The following is a 17,500-nucleotide window of genomic DNA, read 5'->3' on the forward strand; positions in this document are numbered from 1 at the left end:
CCGTGTAAACTAGTATCCCTCAGGCTCCAATCCTTTTTAGTTCAGATGGAAAAATAGTTCCACGCGCATAGGGTGGATTTTCCTTGAAGGGTTTTTTAAGATTCTGCCATGGTAAAAGGTTAAAATAATGTCCCATGGGGTTTATTTTTAACTAGGGCAGTCAGTTTATCGCGTTAATTAGATTAATTAATTACACAGCAAATTATCGCCTTATGAAAGTGAACTCAAATTTAATAAAATTTAAAAAAATACAAATTTTATTATTATTATTTTTTTTTATTGGTCTTTTTTCCCCTCCATTTTCCTCCGATTTTCTCCCATCCCAATGTTAGTCGTATGCCAATTCCCAATCCCCTTCCTGGTCGCTGCGCACTTACCCCCCACAGTCAGATCATCTGGGAGAGTGGAGGCTATCACATGCTTCCTCCGACACACGTCCAGCCAATCAACCGCTTCTTTTCACCTGGCAGCGCGGATCCTCCCTGAGAGGGCGTAGCGTGTGGAAGGATCACACTATCCCACTCAGGTCCTATCCGCGCTTAGCAGGCGCCCCGACCGAACTGTAGGAGTCGCTGTTTACAACGACCCGGACCCACCCCGCCAGCTTCTCCCACCCTCTAATACAGCCAATTGTATTAGTGTGAACGGCCAGCCAAGCTGGTGACAACCCCGGAGCTGTGAGCTGGATTCGAACAGGCAAATCCAGCTCACAGCTCCGGGGTTGGTGACGAACGCAATCACATTTCATTTTATTATTATATTCTTTTTTTTATCTCATTAATTCCATAAGAACGTAGAATAAACATTTACAAACTTATTTTTTTAATGGTCCATTTGCATGTTCTTGGTATCTGATTCTAGGGACATCTATGCATCTCAGGGAATGTGTTGTGAAGGGCCAGATTAAACCGAATATATATATTTATTTATATATATATATTTAATTGTATTTGTATATTCTCTAATATTCCCTGATATCCCTTGTATATTCCTTGTACAATATGCATTGAATATCCATTCTAGCCTACTGAACATCCCATAATAGTCTCCATTCTACTATTGGTCGAGACCTTGGTGCCAGGCTGCCATACCCCTCAGACCCAGTTCAAACGTACCGCTCCACATGTACGAACAAGTCCTAGTTCCGCGTAGGAATCTGACTACCGCACCACTAATGGGACTATTTGTTCATAGTGCGTATATATACTGCGCTACTAAAGTAGGACTTCCTTTTCAGTCCAGTTTCTTACCCTCCAATAGAGTCACAGACGTAAAGCCTCCCCGCGACGCCACGTGTGGGAGTAAGGCCAAGTTCGCCTACCATCGGTATTGAGACATCGTGTATATTAATATTTGAATAGTCATATTTGGCACTATATCGTCGAGTTGGACGTAGTCTATTAAGCTAATAATAGTCTGTTAATATATAGTGCTTCGTGCGGTGAGAATACTACCGTAGTCAGTACCCCATCGTTTCGGGCAGAGAACTGGCTGCTTATCCAGGGTGGTTGACCCCACGTGAAGCTGCACCCGAGGAGCCCCAGAGCCGACGAGCGAGTGGACCTGTATACCGGATTATTCTACCGACGACAGCCCGCCTTCCCAGGCACGGATTATGCTTTGTATACTTTGATTATTCCATGGATAAAGACCCCCGACACTGCCGTGTGTTGGAACCCCCCCCCCTGGAGAGGACGCAAGGTGAGGAGACGCTCTGCAAGACGAGGTCGCTTCACGTCTCTCCTCCGTGGACCGGATGACGCCGGCCCACAAAGAGTCCACCTGCTTTCATCTGTGGTCCAAGGATCGCCGGCGCATTGAACGGCACTACAGTGGGTTCACCTGGGATACCCTTGGCCGGATGAGGCAGCCGGATTCTACCCCCCCCCCCTTCCTACTCCTGTCGGCTTACAAGCGACCGGATTAACCCCCCCTAGTGTGTCCAGTATATAATCATTAAAGTATCATTGCTGTTATTCCTTAAACTATTCCAGGTCGTATATGTACCACCTGCGCCTTCAGAGATTGGACATTCTCTATTGATATACCGACGAGTACTCTTGCCATAAAAGTGCATACTAATTCCATTCATAAATGTGATTGATTTGATTAAGTGCTTGCTCTACACACCATCGCTGTGTAGAAATAAAGACCTATTTCTAATTCGTACATTTGTGTTGGATCCGTTTCATCTACGTGACAGTGTTCATCATAATATATTTATGCCGTGTACTGGGTGGCCGAATATTAAGTACAAAGGTAGTGGTAGTAAGTATCATATCTAGTAATACAGTCAGGGAATTGTACCCCTCAGTTACAATTGGTCCTTCGAGCCGGAGGGTAATTAGTGTAATATTAATATAGTGTTATTAATATTGAAATGGCCTATGATGAACACTCCACGAAACGATCCTCCTAACCAACGCCCGCAGCGCGAACGACGGCTCCCTCAGTACTTAAACGCGGTAAAACTAGAAAGTAAAAGTATGTCTAACCCCAACGCCCAGACTACCCCGACCATAGAGGCCCCTACGGGCTCTAATGTAACTGACCAAGTTCACGGTGGGGACCAGTGGGAACCAGACATGACTTCACACCCCGCCAGTACTGAAGAAGTAGTCCCCGATGAGTCCCGGGAGGAATACAACGCTACCGAGAGAGAACTCGGCACGGAAGAAGACGGGGAGAGCACCGTGGAGATAGAGCTCCAAGGCTCCGCAAGGAGTACCCCGAGGGAAGGCTCCCCTATACAACCGCCTTCTCCCAGCGAGGCAGAGAGGACCCTACAGCAGGCCTTCCTCATCAGCCTGAACGCCGCTGCTGAACGCGACCGACTGCAGATCCAGCAGCGGAGCGAAGAAGAGCATATACGTCTAGAACTAAGACGCATTCAGAGAGAAGAGAATGTGGCCCGAGACCGAGCAGACAGCCAGCGAGCAGCTGCTGGTGCTCTACGGGACGCAGAGCGCGACAGACAGCAAGCGCAACTAATAGAACAGCTGATCAGACGGACAACACCCTCTCCCTCCGCCAGAGGCTCCAGGAACTCGTCTAGACACACCTCCAGGGCGGCATCCCCTAGCCGAGTAAACAACCCTGAACTTGACCAACAGACGAGGTCTATACCCCCCACAGACCACCTCCCCCCACCGGTCCAAGCGAGACCTAGCAACCGGGAAGGAGCAGCATATCCTGTGGAGAGGCTAAACCAGAGACTACAAGCACTGGATGACCTAACTGAAGACGAAGAGGAAGAGGAGGAGAACCACGCCCGACGACAGCACAGTACTCTACCGGACCAGGAGGTCCGGTACAGCCCAGGCTATACTCCCGCGGAGCTGCGCTACAGACCCCCGACTCTATACACGGGTGAGCACGACGCACGACCCGCACCGAGGAACAGCACCTGGACAAGCGGGCCATGGTACACTGCCGGTACCAGCCCATACCAAGGAGCGGGAGGAGACTCGCCTAGGAGGCCTCTCCCCCAGCGCTCGCAGATGTATCCACAGTCAGCGTCATACATTGGCCCGCCTATGGTACCCGACTTCACCCAAGAGAACCGGGCCCAGTATACGGAACTCCGCATGTGTCTGGAGACCATGTTGGTGGATGTATTGGATGAACGCCATAAATACGCCATCCTACTGAAGCACTTAAAGGTGCCCCGCGCACATAATATCGCGCTCGCCTACGCGACTTCCACCACCCCATACACAGCAGCGCTGGTAGCATTGGACCAGAGGTATGGGCGCATATGGGATTACGTGATCCAGGAGATCCGACACATCGACCGCTTACCCCCAGCAATAGACAATCGAGCACTGGACGACCTGTCCATCAGAGTGCAGTCCCTGGTAGGGATGTTGGGAGCGCAGAGAGAGAAGGGGAGGCATGAACTTTACGCCAACTCAAATGTGGAAAGGATCTTGGAGAAGCTGCCGCCCGCTCGACAGGAGCGTTTTAGGCGACAGAGGGACCACCGAGACCCGAATGGCCCCGAACCGAACCTCCTCGATCTAGCAGACTTCCTGGCGAGAGAAGTCAGCAGCCTACGGCTAGATACATTCGGACGGAGCACCCCTGGCTCCAGAGAAGGAACCAGACGACTAAATGATGGAAGAAGATCGGTGACTGTGATGCACCAATCGGAGTCAGTACCGAGCAGCAGGAGCCACAGTACCCCCTCCAGAACGGAGAAGTGGAAGATAGTGTGCCCCTACTGTGAGAAAGAACACTGGCTAGCGCAATGTGACTCCTTCCCCAAGCTGAACGCGGAGGAAGCAAGTCAATGGATAAAGTCCAACAAGCGCTGTTTTCGCTGTGCGCGCTCACACATGGCAGCCGAATGCCGCTTAAAGAAAAGGTGCACCAAGTGCGATGGAGCCCATCTGGACATACTTCACGACAGTAACAGACGGCGCCCTTCACCCGCACCATCCAGCAGCAAAGCGAGCGTCATGTACATCGATCCCGCCAGCAGCAGTGGAGCCCGAGTACTCCTAAAAGTAGTGCGTGTGACACTAAGCTACCAGAATAAAGTCCTGGACACTTACGCCGTCCTCGATGACGGGTCAGAGAAGACCCTGCTGCTCGCCTCCGCTGCGGCCCAGCTAGGGCTGCGGGGAAGCGAAACCCAAATGACAATTCGGACGATAAGACGAGATTTGAAGACGATAAAGGGCGAGAATGTCTCATTCTCTATCGCAGCAAGCGGCCAGCCTGAGCGACGGTACCAGATTACAGACGCTTTCACCAGCCAAGAAATAGGACTGTCGCGGTACACATACCCCGTCGCCAAGCTGATGGAGAAATATGCACATCTGCGCAAGTTACCGATCCCGCTCATAGACAATGCTATGCCGACCCTGTTGATAGGCTCCGACCATGCAGACCTCATTGTCCCGATAGACCGGGTTCATACCGGACCCCGAGGCTGTCCTGCAGCAGTCGAGACCCGTTTGGGATGGACTCTCCAAGGCCCGCTCGCCAAATCTCTCAACCGAAGTACAGCCACTAGATGTCTCCACTCCCGAGTCACAGAGGGAGAAACCGCACTCCTGCAACACGTAGAGCGGCTATGGACCTTGGAACAAATGCCCTTTAAGAACGGAAAGAAAGACATTCGCTCTAAAGATGACATTTACGCCATTCACCTCCTCGAGACAGGGACCAAGAGAGTCCCGGTCAACGGCGTGTTGAGATACGCCACGCCACTCCTGCGGCGAGAAGGAATGCCTACTTTCCACGCCAAGACAGACGCCACAGAACGGTACCTGCTGAACACGGAGCGGCGCTTAGCCAAGAACCCCGCCCAAGAGAGTGTATACCGCGCTGAGATTGAGAAGCTCATCACAGCGGGACACGTCACAAAGATGGACATTGAAGAGGCTGACCAGACCACTGAATCGTGGTACGTGCCTCACCACAAGGTCCATCACAACGGTAAAGACCGCATAGTATTTAACTGCAGCTACCAGATCGGATCCCAAAATCTGAATAAAGAGTTACTGCCCGGTCCCACACTCGGCCCCTCCCTACTCGGCGTTCTACTCCGCTTCCGCCAGGAAAAGGTGGCCATCAGCGGGGACATTAAAGGAATGTTCCTGCAGGTGAGACTAGTAGAGGCGGACAAGCCCCTGTTACGGTTCCTATGGAGAGAGAGGCCAGGAGATGAGCACCCAGCCATCTACCAATGGGAAGTCCTCCCCTTCGGAACGACGTGCAGCCCCTGCTGTGCTACATTTGCACTACAGAAACATGTAGCAGAGGACCCAGCAGCGGACGAAGAGGTCCGACACAGCGTAAAGAACAGCTTCTACGTAGACAACTGTCTACAAAGCCTTTCAACCCAGGAAGAAGCCGAGGCTCTCCTGATTAAACTCCGCGCCTCATTGATCAAAGGCGGCTTTGATCTCAGGCAGTGGGCCAGCAGCGATCCGCAAGTACTGCGCAGCCTCTCCTCCGAGGACAAGGCAGCCAGCAGCGAGACCTGGATGGCTACAATCCCGGGAGAAGCCCAGGAGATGACCCTGGGATTGGTGTGGCGATTCAAAACAGATTCGCTTCACTACAGACACAAGCCCCTGACTACGGAGCAGGGAAGGCCGGCGGCGGCGCCGACCACCAGACGGAGTGTGTACACAACACTCGCCCGACAATATGACCCGCTAGGATGTATTCTACCGTACACCACCAGGGCAAAAATGATTGTACGAGCATTGTGGGACAAGGACCAGGGCTGGGACGACCCCATTCCCGCACACCTTGCATCCACCTGGAGAGAGTGGGAGATGGAGCTCCACTCACTCCCAGGCGTTAATATGCGCCGAAGCTACTTCCCACCCACGGTGAGGCCAGAGACATGTAAAATGGACTTACACGTCTTCAGTGACGCCTCAGAGGTCGCATACGGATCAGTAGCCTACTTGCGGGCCCAAGACCAGGGGGGAGAGATCTACACAGCATTTGTCCTCGCCCGCTCGAGAATAGCCCCACGCAAGCAACAATCTATCCCACGTCTAGAGCTCTGCGCAGCCCTAGCCGGAGCGCACCTAGCCACGCTCATCCAACGTGAGCTCACCATACCGGTGTCTAGAACAATCCTGTGGTCAGATTCCACGACGGTACTCGCCTGGATCAAATTGGACTCATGCAAGTACAAAGTCTTCGTGGGAGTCAGAGTCACCGAGATTCAAGACTTAACCGAAGAGTTAACCGGAGAAACAGAGTGGCGCTACGTTGATACAAAACAGAACCCAGCTGACGTCATCACCCGGGGGATGCCCCTGGATGACCTCACCCGTCGCAATGTCTACAGTGACGGCCCCGCATTCCTAAGACTCCAGGAAGGACAGTGGCCCATGCCTATCCCGAGGGAAGCAAGTCCAGAGGAGGTGGAAAATAAGAAGTCTGTGTTCTGTGGATTGAGCACCGTAGCCTCCACCGACCCTAACATAGACGATTGCACGTCCATAGAGAGTGCACAACAAAGAACATTCCTGCGGTACCACCCGGAGTGCAAGTCCCCCGCTGATATGTCAGCAGCTAACTACGAGGAAGCAGAATTGCTTCTACTGCAGCGAGCCCAGAGAGACAATTTGACAGAAGGAACAGTCGTCATGATTATTGATCAATCACTGCCCAGAGCTATGTGGCCGGCCGGCCGCGTAAGCAAAGTGATCACCGGTGCCGACGGCAAGGTCCGAGCAGCTGAAGTGCTCGTCCAGGGTCGCACTTACACCCGTCCCGTGGCGAGGCTCATAGAACTGCCCCGACTCCCAGACACAATCGATGATGACCATGACCCTATAACCCTATGACTTTGTGAAGTTGACTGACCCCTACAGCAAACCCTTATGTGTAAATAGACAACGCGATTAATCTGTCTCTGTTTAACTGATTAGGTCTGGGACCAATCAGGGGGTGGCTGTTGTGAAGGGCCAGATTAAACCGAATATATATATTTATTTATATATATATATTTAATTGTATTTGTATATTCTCTAATATTCCCTGATATCCCTTGTATATTCCTTGTACAATATGCATTGAATATCCATTCTAGCCTACTGAACATCCCATAATAGTCTCCATTCTACTATTGGTCGAGACCTTGGTGCCAGGCTGCCATACCCCTCAGACCCAGTTCAAACGTACCGCTCCACATGTACGAACAAGTCCTAGTTCCGCGTAGGAATCTGACTACCGCACCACTAATGGGACTATTTGTTCATAGTGCGTATATATACTGCGCTACTAAAGTAGGACTTCCTTTTCAGTCCAGTTTCTTACCCTCCAATAGAGTCACAGATGTAAAGCCTCCCCGCGACGCCACGTGTGGGAGTAAGGCCAAGTTCGCCTACCATCGGTATTGAGACATCGTGTATATTAATATTTGAATAGTCATATTTGGCACTATATCGTCGAGTTGGACGTAGTCTATTAAGCTAATAATAGTCTGTTAATATATAGTGCTTCGTGCGGTGAGAATACTACCGTAGTCAGTACCCCATCGTTTCGGGCAGAGAACTGGCTGCTTATCCAGGGTGGTTGACCCCACGTGAAGCTGCACCCGAGGAGCCCCAGAGCCGACGAGCGAGTGGACCTGTATACCGGATTATTCTACCGACGACAGCCCGCCTTCCCAGGCACGGATTATGCTTTGTATACTTTGATTATTCCATGGATAAAGACCCCCGACACTGCCGTGTGTTGGAACCCCCCCCCTGGAGAGGACGCAAGGTGAGGAGACGCTCTGCAAGACGAGGTCGCTTCACGTCTCTCCTCCGTGGACCGGATGACGCCGGCCCACAAAGAGTCCACCTGCTTTCATCTGTGGTCCAAGGATCGCCGGCGCATTGAACGGCACTACAGTGGGTTCACCTGGGATACCCTTGGCCGGATGAGGCAGCCGGATTCTACCCCCCCCCCCCTTCCTACTCCTGTCGGCTTACAAGCGACCGGATTAACCCCCCCTAGTGTGTCCAGTATATAATCATTAAAGTATCATTGCTGTTATTCCTTAAACTATTCCAGGTCGTATATGTACCACCTGCGCCTTCAGAGATTGGACATTCTCTATTGATATACCGACGAGTACTCTTGCCATAAAAGTGCATACTAATTCCATTCATAAATGTGATTGATTTGATTAAGTGCTTGCTCTACACACCATCGCTGTGTAGAAATAAAGACCTATTTCTAATTCGTACATTTGTGTTGGATCCGTTTCATCTACGTGACAGTGTTCATCATAATATATTTATGCCGTGTACTGGGTGGCCGAATATTAAGTACAAAGGTAGTGGTAGTAAGTATCATATCTAGTAATACAGTCAGGGAATTGTACCCCTCAGTTACAGAATGTATTCCCAGTGTCAGAAATACTGTGTCTGTTACTAGGCTTGAGTAAATTGTAATGAACCAAATGAGAATATCAATTCAGATTAATCAGAAAATCAAAAGAGACCTAGAAAGATGGACAGTAATGCCTCTAGACTTTAGCTCAAGGATCGAAATCATAAAGATGAATATATTACCAAGGTTACTATACCTATTTCAGGCTCCGCTCTACCTATATTAATACCACAAATCCAGTTCAGGGAATGGAATAAACAGATATCAAGATTCATTATAGATTCTTTATAACACCAGAAATACAGGGCAACTATACACCAACACAGAAACCATGCTGGAGAAAATGTGGACAGGAAATAGCAAACCACACACACATATTCTGGGGATGTCAGATAATAAAGAACTATTGGGAAGAGATAGGAGAGATAATAAATGAAATAGTAGGATATGAAATACCCCAGACAGGCCAAGTATTGTATTTAGGGAACTTAACACAGGAAGGAATTCAGGGGGAAGACAAATACTTGATTAAGATATTACTAGTAGCAGCCAAGAAAGCATTGACGAAAATGTGGTATATAGAAGCACCGACGAAAGAACAATGGACAGAGATAGTAGGGGGGATACAGGAAATGGAGAGAATCACACATAGGCTGAGGCTACAAGACGAGAAGTTTGAGTCAAAATGGGAGAAGTGGGAAGAGTATAGGAAGAAAAGAAACAACATCACAGGAGAGTGAAAAGGAGACAAGAAGAGAGTAGAAAGAATAGAAAAATTGACCAGACCTGAAAAATCTAAGCAAATGAATAAAGGGAAGATGATTAAACAGAAGGTTGCATGTGTCCGGATGGCAGAATTCAGTACTGTATCTACAATCTACAATACAGTACTGAATTCTGCCATCCGGACACATGCAATTTGAAATATGATTATAGAATATAAAATATCAGGCCTAAAATGGTTACGCGATTAAAATGCGATTAATTAGATTAATTAATTACAAATCCTGTAATTTATTAGATACATTTCTTTAATCGCCTGACAGCACTATTTTTAACCCGTTATTACACCTATCCTGAACCAGAACCTGAAAAAGAAGAAAAATAAAACAGCATAACATATAGAGACAAATTTAAAAAAAAATCCCAAACAAGTTTGACCAAAGGAATTCAGTACAATTGTTATTTTTCAGATTCAAACACATCTTGATTCTATTTCAGGACAGAAAAAGCAAAAAAAAAATTATATCACATGTTTCCCTTCTTACTTAAATGTAGTGTGATAGTGCACTCCACAAACTCTACTGGGTTAATATAATGCATTCATAATGTATTACGAAGAAGAATCTCTATTGGCTGGTTAAAGTCGCAGAAGCGTGTGGTTCGTTCTCTCTCACTCTCTCTCCAACCCCCCCCCCCCCCCCCCCCCCCCCCCCCCCACACACACACACTCATCTCAAGGTCAAACTAGCCCATAAACAGCTTTTTATATAGGACACCAATGGCCGTACTGAAGTTTTTTTGTTTGTTTTGAGTAGTCAAAATGGTCCTGAGGGGACATGGACATGGCCTACAGTACAGTACATGAAAGCTGTATGAGAAAACAAGAGTAAAAGACTGACTGATACATCCTGCTGGAAACCACATAGAGAAACAGAGAGAGAGACGCACAGAGTCCTGTAAGCAGCAGCCCAGAGACTCTCTCATTTTAGTTTACAAACACGGCAACATGTTGGGAAATTAGCTTATGTTCTTCTCCAAAGAGAGACAAGAAGATAGACACCAGTTTCCTCTCTGTGCGTTCAGTAGAAAGCTATATATCTGGCTGCACGTTAGCCTAGCTTAGCACAATGAATGGAAGCGGACAGTGCCGGTTAGCCTTCGGGAGAGGTGTTAGTTGGACAATGCATAGCTAACTGGCACTGTCCGCTTCCATTCATTGTGCTAAGCTTACACAAATACGTTTTTGTTTTTTTCCTTATAGTTTTAAGCAGACTGATCGATTGCCAATAATTCTTTCACGCTGATCAATGTTTAATATCGCAAAATATCATACAGTCTTGATAGTAAAATGCAGGCGCTTTTAGAATGTCCCTTCTGTTGTCTTTGGGACACCAAAAACATCAAATATACTCAATCAAAAACGACAATCTTTTATTTTTCATTAATATATTATTATATCTCACAAAACTATGTCGTTTTGTGAGAGCCAGAGAAGTGGTAGAATCTTATGGTATATTTTCCTAACTGAATAAACAGACAGAGTAAATAGTTTGCATACACTAATATTACAAGCTCTGCAAATGTAAATGACCTTCGATCTCCAGCCCGTGGTTCCATTTCCAAACAGTATCTCCCCACACATGGCCACAGCGCAGTAGTGGTCCCATGTGCGGACCAGCATCAGAGGAGGAGATGTTATTGATGGGGAGACTGTACATATACATGTCTGTGTCTGTGTCCTGGAGATCCTCTCACTCTGAAGATGTTGTGTGTAGATCAGTGGTTCCCAAAGTCGGGGTCGCGACCCAAAGGTGGGCCGCGAGCAGCCACGGGAGGGCCGCAAGATGATTTCCACAAAAAAAAATCCAAAATTTTTTTTTTTTTATTTTTATGTCAGGCCACTGAACTTAGAAGCAGGCCAGGACAGTGTTTCTAGTTGTATTCTAAAATTCTATTCTATTGTATTCTAAAATGTGACTATATGGTTTTATATTAACTTAATAAATAAACAAAAACTAAAAATCTACTTATTTCAACGAACATTTCAAACTAAATAACAGATTATGCACATAAAACGCATAAAACAACCGAAGCAACAATAGTATTTTAATGAGGCTATTATTATTATCATTATTATTTTGCAACAAGTTAGCCCTCTCATAAATAGCACATATAAATGAATAACTAACTCGAACTAACTTAATAGGATTGAAGTGATATTTGGCTTAAAAAATCGGTCACCTGGCAAAAAAAAAAAAAAAAAAAAGCCTGACGATGTGCATTGGTCTGCGGCTCTCTGACGCCTTATTTTCTGGGTCCCGGCCTGAAAAGTTTGGGAACCCCTGATGTAGATGATTCCAGGACGGGACTCTCCTGAGCGTCTGCACCAGAAGACACTGTGGTCTCCATCACAGGTCTCAGTGTGTACTGTACAGTTCAGAGTCACAGAGTCCCCTGCCTGGACTGACTCAGACACCGGCTGCTGAACCACAGCTTGGATGTTGGACCCTGAACCCTTTACATTGAGTATAGTTCCCTCTGCAAATTCATTCACCACGATAGAGACACTTACACAGTAATATGTGCCCGAATCAGAAAAACACAAGTTTGAGATCTTCAGGTGATGCACACGCTTGTTAAATTGCACAAAGAAGCGCGGGTTATCCGCAAATTCACCATAAAAAGTGGCATTGTCAATTTGTCATATACGGCAGTAGATATGAGCTGTGGTTTCTTTAGCAGTTGCTTGTACCAGGACAACATTGGTGCAGAATCCCCTGCATAAAAGCACTGCAAAGTCACAGTTGCCCCAACATCAGCTGATACAGCACCAGGGTGTTGATGTACGGCTGAGGATAGGTTCATACTCGGCACAAAAGAGAGTTGTTGAAGCAGTGTTCCTATCTGTTTTGGATTACGGAGATGTGATTTATAGACATGCAGCGTCTTCCACTCTTAAGCCCTTAGATCCTGTTTATCATTCAGCCATTAGATTTATCACCGGTGATAGTTATGGTACTCACCATTGTATCCTATATAATAAGGTCGGGTGGGCCTCTCTGGCAGAGAGACGTAAGTTGCATTGCAATCTTTTTATCTATAAAGCCATAATTAGAGATTGTCCAAATTATATTAGTTCTTTATTGGAATGGACCACTGGACCCTGTCGTACACGATCCAGTTTTTGGCTTACACTTTAGAGTGCCTAGAGTTTGTACTGAACTTGGTAGATCTGCTTTTGGCTTTTTTGCCCCTACATCATGGAATACCCTGCAGGAAACACTGAAACTAGACACTCTAGTGTCTATGGGTCGGTTTAGAACCTTAATGACCAATCAGGTCACCACAATATGTAATTGTTTTTAAATTATTATTACCTCTGTTTTAATTTTGAGCTATTTAATTTTTTTTTAAAGATTTTTATTTTTTTTACTGTATTTTAAAATGTGCTCTCAATTATTCTGATTGTCTGATGTCTTTATATTTATGAACACACTGACACTTGTGTATGTAACATCTCGACGGCACTGTAAATGAGTTTAATTACTCAGTGTATTATCGAGTATAAATAAAGATTGAATGAATGAATGAATACTCGGCACAAAAGCTGATGGAAAAACAACAGAGAGTAATTAATGAGTTGCACAATCATGTTGGCATCATATATACGCTGTAGAGTGCATTGTACACAATGCTGTTCTCTTTGAGCAAACACTGGTTTATTAAATATAATAATAATAATAATAATAATAATAATAATAATAATAATAATAATAATAATAATAATAATAATAATAATAATAATAATAATAATAATAATAATAATAATAATACAAAAAGTGCTGTCAATAGATTTAAAAAAAGTACAAATTAATCTCACAATTTTCTGTAATTAGATTAATCTAGATTAAAAATAGCATTTTTCTACTTATGACCGAAGCTTGTAATAGATATTTACTTGAGTAAAATTATGGAATTAATGTAAAATCAACACAAATAAAAGTATATTTAGATTCAAAGACTATTTTAATAGCTTTCTTTGAATATAGTTTCTCTCCTATGAAATACAAATGTTCAACAAAACCATCAACATTGACTCAGCTAGACCTCTTTCTTATATCCGAGGCGTTAACAAAAATAAAAACAACCCAGGCCTATATGTTAAAGTGCAGATTGGCTTAGAGGACGATAATGTCTTGTATGCCAGACCAGTAATATAAATCATATTAACAACAAAAATGTGCTCCATCTTCATGTCAGATGATTTTCAAAAAGGTGCACGAGTCAATGCAAAAAAGGAACAAGCTAATATACTGCTGAAAGAATTCAAACCCCTCCATAATAAAAATGTGCTCATCTATTTCATCACTCAAATCCAAGCTTAAATATTATTAAATGAAGTTTCAATCTCATAAAACCATTAATGTCACTTTGTTTTACAGTTTCATGTTCATTTGTTTAGTCTAATTATTAATGTTGTTGTTTTTGTTATCATTATTACTATTGTTATCATTATTATTATCTTAATATTATGAAAATTGTTTTATGAACTTATTTCACTTTACTTTTGTTCTTGTTTATAATTTTTTTCTCCAATGATTTAATGAGTTGAGGCCCTGTATCGGCCCATCTGGGTCTCTTGCCTCTACTCAACACCTTTATATACTTCCTGTCATGGTCAATGTTTTTTACCGTTTTGTTGAAATGGTGCGAAATAAAGAAATACATTTAAAAAATCATTTAATTGAGCTGTGATTAACACAACAAAAGGATTCAGTGTCACCGATGACATTACTGGTTGCCATATTCAAAGTAATTTACTCTCAATAGCTGTCAAACTAAATGAATATTTGCCAAACTGAGTTTTTGGATGTGTCTGATTATTTGTAAAATAAATTGCCACTTTTTTGGTGAAGTGCCCCTTTAACCTAATCAGATGGCAGCATTCCAGCTAATTTTGCAATGTAAAAACCATATCTGCATCATGTCATTGTGTCTTTACCAGCACAGCACCAGGTGCACTGGGACAACATCGGAGTGGTGTCTGCAAATGAAGGCAAGCTAGAGTCTAATGATTGTATGGTGAATAGCGCCATCTTGTGTCCAATCTGCCACCAGTTTAAAAATACTGTAAATCAGTGAGAGTTGCCAAGTGTTACAATAGGCGACCCGCCTAAAGATCTCTCGTCATTGTATTGACTATAGGGCTTATGAATGAATGAATGAATGAATGAATGAATGAATGAATGAATGAATGAAAACTTTATTTAACAGATTGCAGAATGGGTACAATACAGTACGGCTCAATACATACAATTGTTAAGGGGATGCAGACCTGAGAAAGACGTTTGTCTTGTTTCCATCAGGGTCCCCCATTTTCAATTCATATAGACATTTATGACATACACAACATACATGACATTTATGGCATAGGGACATATAGGTATTTAGTACTGATACATTTGTGACATAAACGGTATTCAAATATACAGTACTGTTACCCCTAGATCCTGACAGAGTATATATGATGGGGAGGGGACTGTACATTAGGAGGGGGTGGGTGGGTGGGAGAGAAATATACATACAGCGGGGAGGGAATATATACATACATATATACTGCCACCAGTTTAAAAATACTGTAAATCAGTGAGAGTTGCCAAGTGTTACAATGGCCCGTCCAAAGATCTCTCGTCATTGTATTGACTATAGGGCTTAAACCACTACACCTTGCATTCAAGATCCTTATATTTAATGGTTATCACGTGGTATCACAATTAATACAACGATAACACACATCATTCGCCAGGCCAATATACAGAATACAAAACATACATTCAAAACTAAGAATCTCTGGAAAATCTAGTAGATTTACAAACCAATGAGCTTCTAGATAGACACTAGAAAATATATGCAGCCAGTATGAGCTTCTAGAGAGACAGTAGGATCTATCAAATATCAAATATCCACACGGGTCCTTCTGGGTTTAGATGTCCACGTTTATTTAGTAAGAACAAAAGACAAAATGTACAATATTCAATGAATGGTCATTCTTCCTAAGTCAGCTCCTATCTAGGTCCGTCTCCCTCAAAGTCGGCCACCAGAAGAACACAACTCTCTCTCTCTCTCTCTCCTTGAGCTCTTTTGATAAAGCAGATGGGTCTGTTCTAAAAATAAAATAGTTGCATTTACGACTGACCCATGCCCCACACATCCTGGCTGTGGGTTCAACCGAAGGCCTTGAAGATAGAAGAGTGTCCCGTATGAAGTGTCCCGGCTGCCCAGAGATAAGAGGTGAGGGAGAAGGTTATAGGCTGAATCCACCTCCCCATGGAGGTCCGGCCCCCACATTGTTACCAACCCCCCCTGGAACAGAGAGAGGAGGGACAGACCCAAATCCCACAGTAATGACCAAAGGTGATCAAATACAAATAAAATGGTTGCATATTGTTGTCCAACCTACCCGGAGTATGAAAATAAAGATTTTGACTTCCCCACATGAAAAGGAACAGAGGTATTGAAGATGGGAATCAAATATGTGAATATCCAATCAAACAAACTTTACCCCGGTAGGCTAGAAACTGTGTCCCTCAGAACAATGATAGAGTGACTGAGTGAATGTACCTCCTAATGACCTCATCTTTCACAACTCAGCATCTTCAAGATCAATTTAAATCCAAAACCCTGGGTAGAGGAGCTGTGAATGTCACTGATCTCTACTTCAGCTCACAGAACTCAGCCTCTGCAGGGTAATATACCAGAAGTCCAGGATAGAGAGGCTGAGTGAATGTGGTGTTGACTCTGTGCATGAGGGTCATTGTGTCAGTGACGCTGTAGAAGCACAGAGTCCCTGCCCTGTGATCCAGGTACACTCCTATTCTGGAGGACCGGGGGCCCGGTACTGTTATGTTCTTTTTATTGTGTCTGAAGAAGTACTTACATTTACAGCACTCTAAAGTCCAGGATTTGGAATTGTATCCAAATCCACTGTACTCCTCAGGCTCATTGTCTGTTCTAATAATGTCTTTGTAGGAGGCTGCTACATGAACCCCTACATTCCACTCCACCTCCCAGTAACAGCGTCCAGTCAGACCTTCTCTACCCAGAACCTGAGGCCATGCAATAAATCTTTCTGGGTGATCAGGATATGACAGCTCTTGTGCCATCCATGTTGCTTTTCTGTTCCCCTCAGACAAAGACAGACGTGTGTTTGTTGTGTTTGGGTCCAGTGTGATCTGAGAGGAATATTGTAAGAAGTCAGCTCTGGTCTTGGGCTCTGGTGGTGGTAAAACATGGACTGCATTCACTGCGGTTGAGATTCTGGGCCACTGCTCTTTCAGAACGTCCTCTAGTTTGTCTCTCAGCTCAGACACGACCTCAGTCACATCTGCAAAGTACAGTCGAGGAAGGACACTGATGCTGGATAAGTCTGTAGACTCACTGGGACTGGAGAGGGAGGGGTAACTCTGTAGAAAGTGGATGTGGTCCTCTGTGTGTGAGAGCTGCTCCAGCTCAGTGGCTCTCCTCCTCAGGTCCGCTATCTCCTGCTCCAGTTGGGCTCTGATGCCCTTCTTCAGCTCAGAGCGCCTCGTCTCCAAGGAGCGTATCAGCTCAGTAAACATTCTCACACTGTACCCCACTGCTTTATCAGCAGAGCGATTGAGGGCCTTCTCGCTCTCCCGGACTCTCTGCTGACTCATGCCAAGCTCTTTCTGTCTCTCCGTCCTTTCCGCTGCAGCTGAGACTGTATCGTGGCCTTTATGTTCATCCATGGAACACAAATAACAGATGCACTGCTGATCAGTACGACAGAAAACATCCAGAATCCTGTCATGACGAGAGCAGGTGTTCTCCTGAAGCCGTGTGGAGGCTTTGACCAGCTTGTGTTTCTTTAACGGAGCTACAGTATGATGAGGCTGGA

The 17,500-nt window shown here is 45.1% G+C and overlaps 1 protein-coding gene across 1 annotated transcript in view; it reads right to left on the reverse strand.

The window, feature by feature from the left end:
• Positions 1-15,159: 15,159 nt before the first annotated feature.
• Positions 15,160-17,500, reverse strand: part of LOC311227831 (tripartite motif-containing protein 16-like) — a 2,805-nt gene continuing 464 nt past the window's right edge. Inside the window, exon 1 of the mRNA XM_084313664.1 lies at positions 15,160-17,500. This exon is cut by the window's right edge and continues 464 nt beyond it. Coding sequence (XP_084169790.1) covers positions 16,296-17,500 — 1,205 coding nt within the window. The 3' untranslated portion in view covers positions 15,160-16,295.

Source organism: Notolepis coatsorum (genome assembly GCF_963971535.1).
Source record: "Notolepis coatsorum genome assembly, chromosome: 4".
NCBI lineage: Eukaryota > Metazoa > Chordata > Actinopteri > Aulopiformes > Paralepididae > Notolepis > Notolepis coatsorum.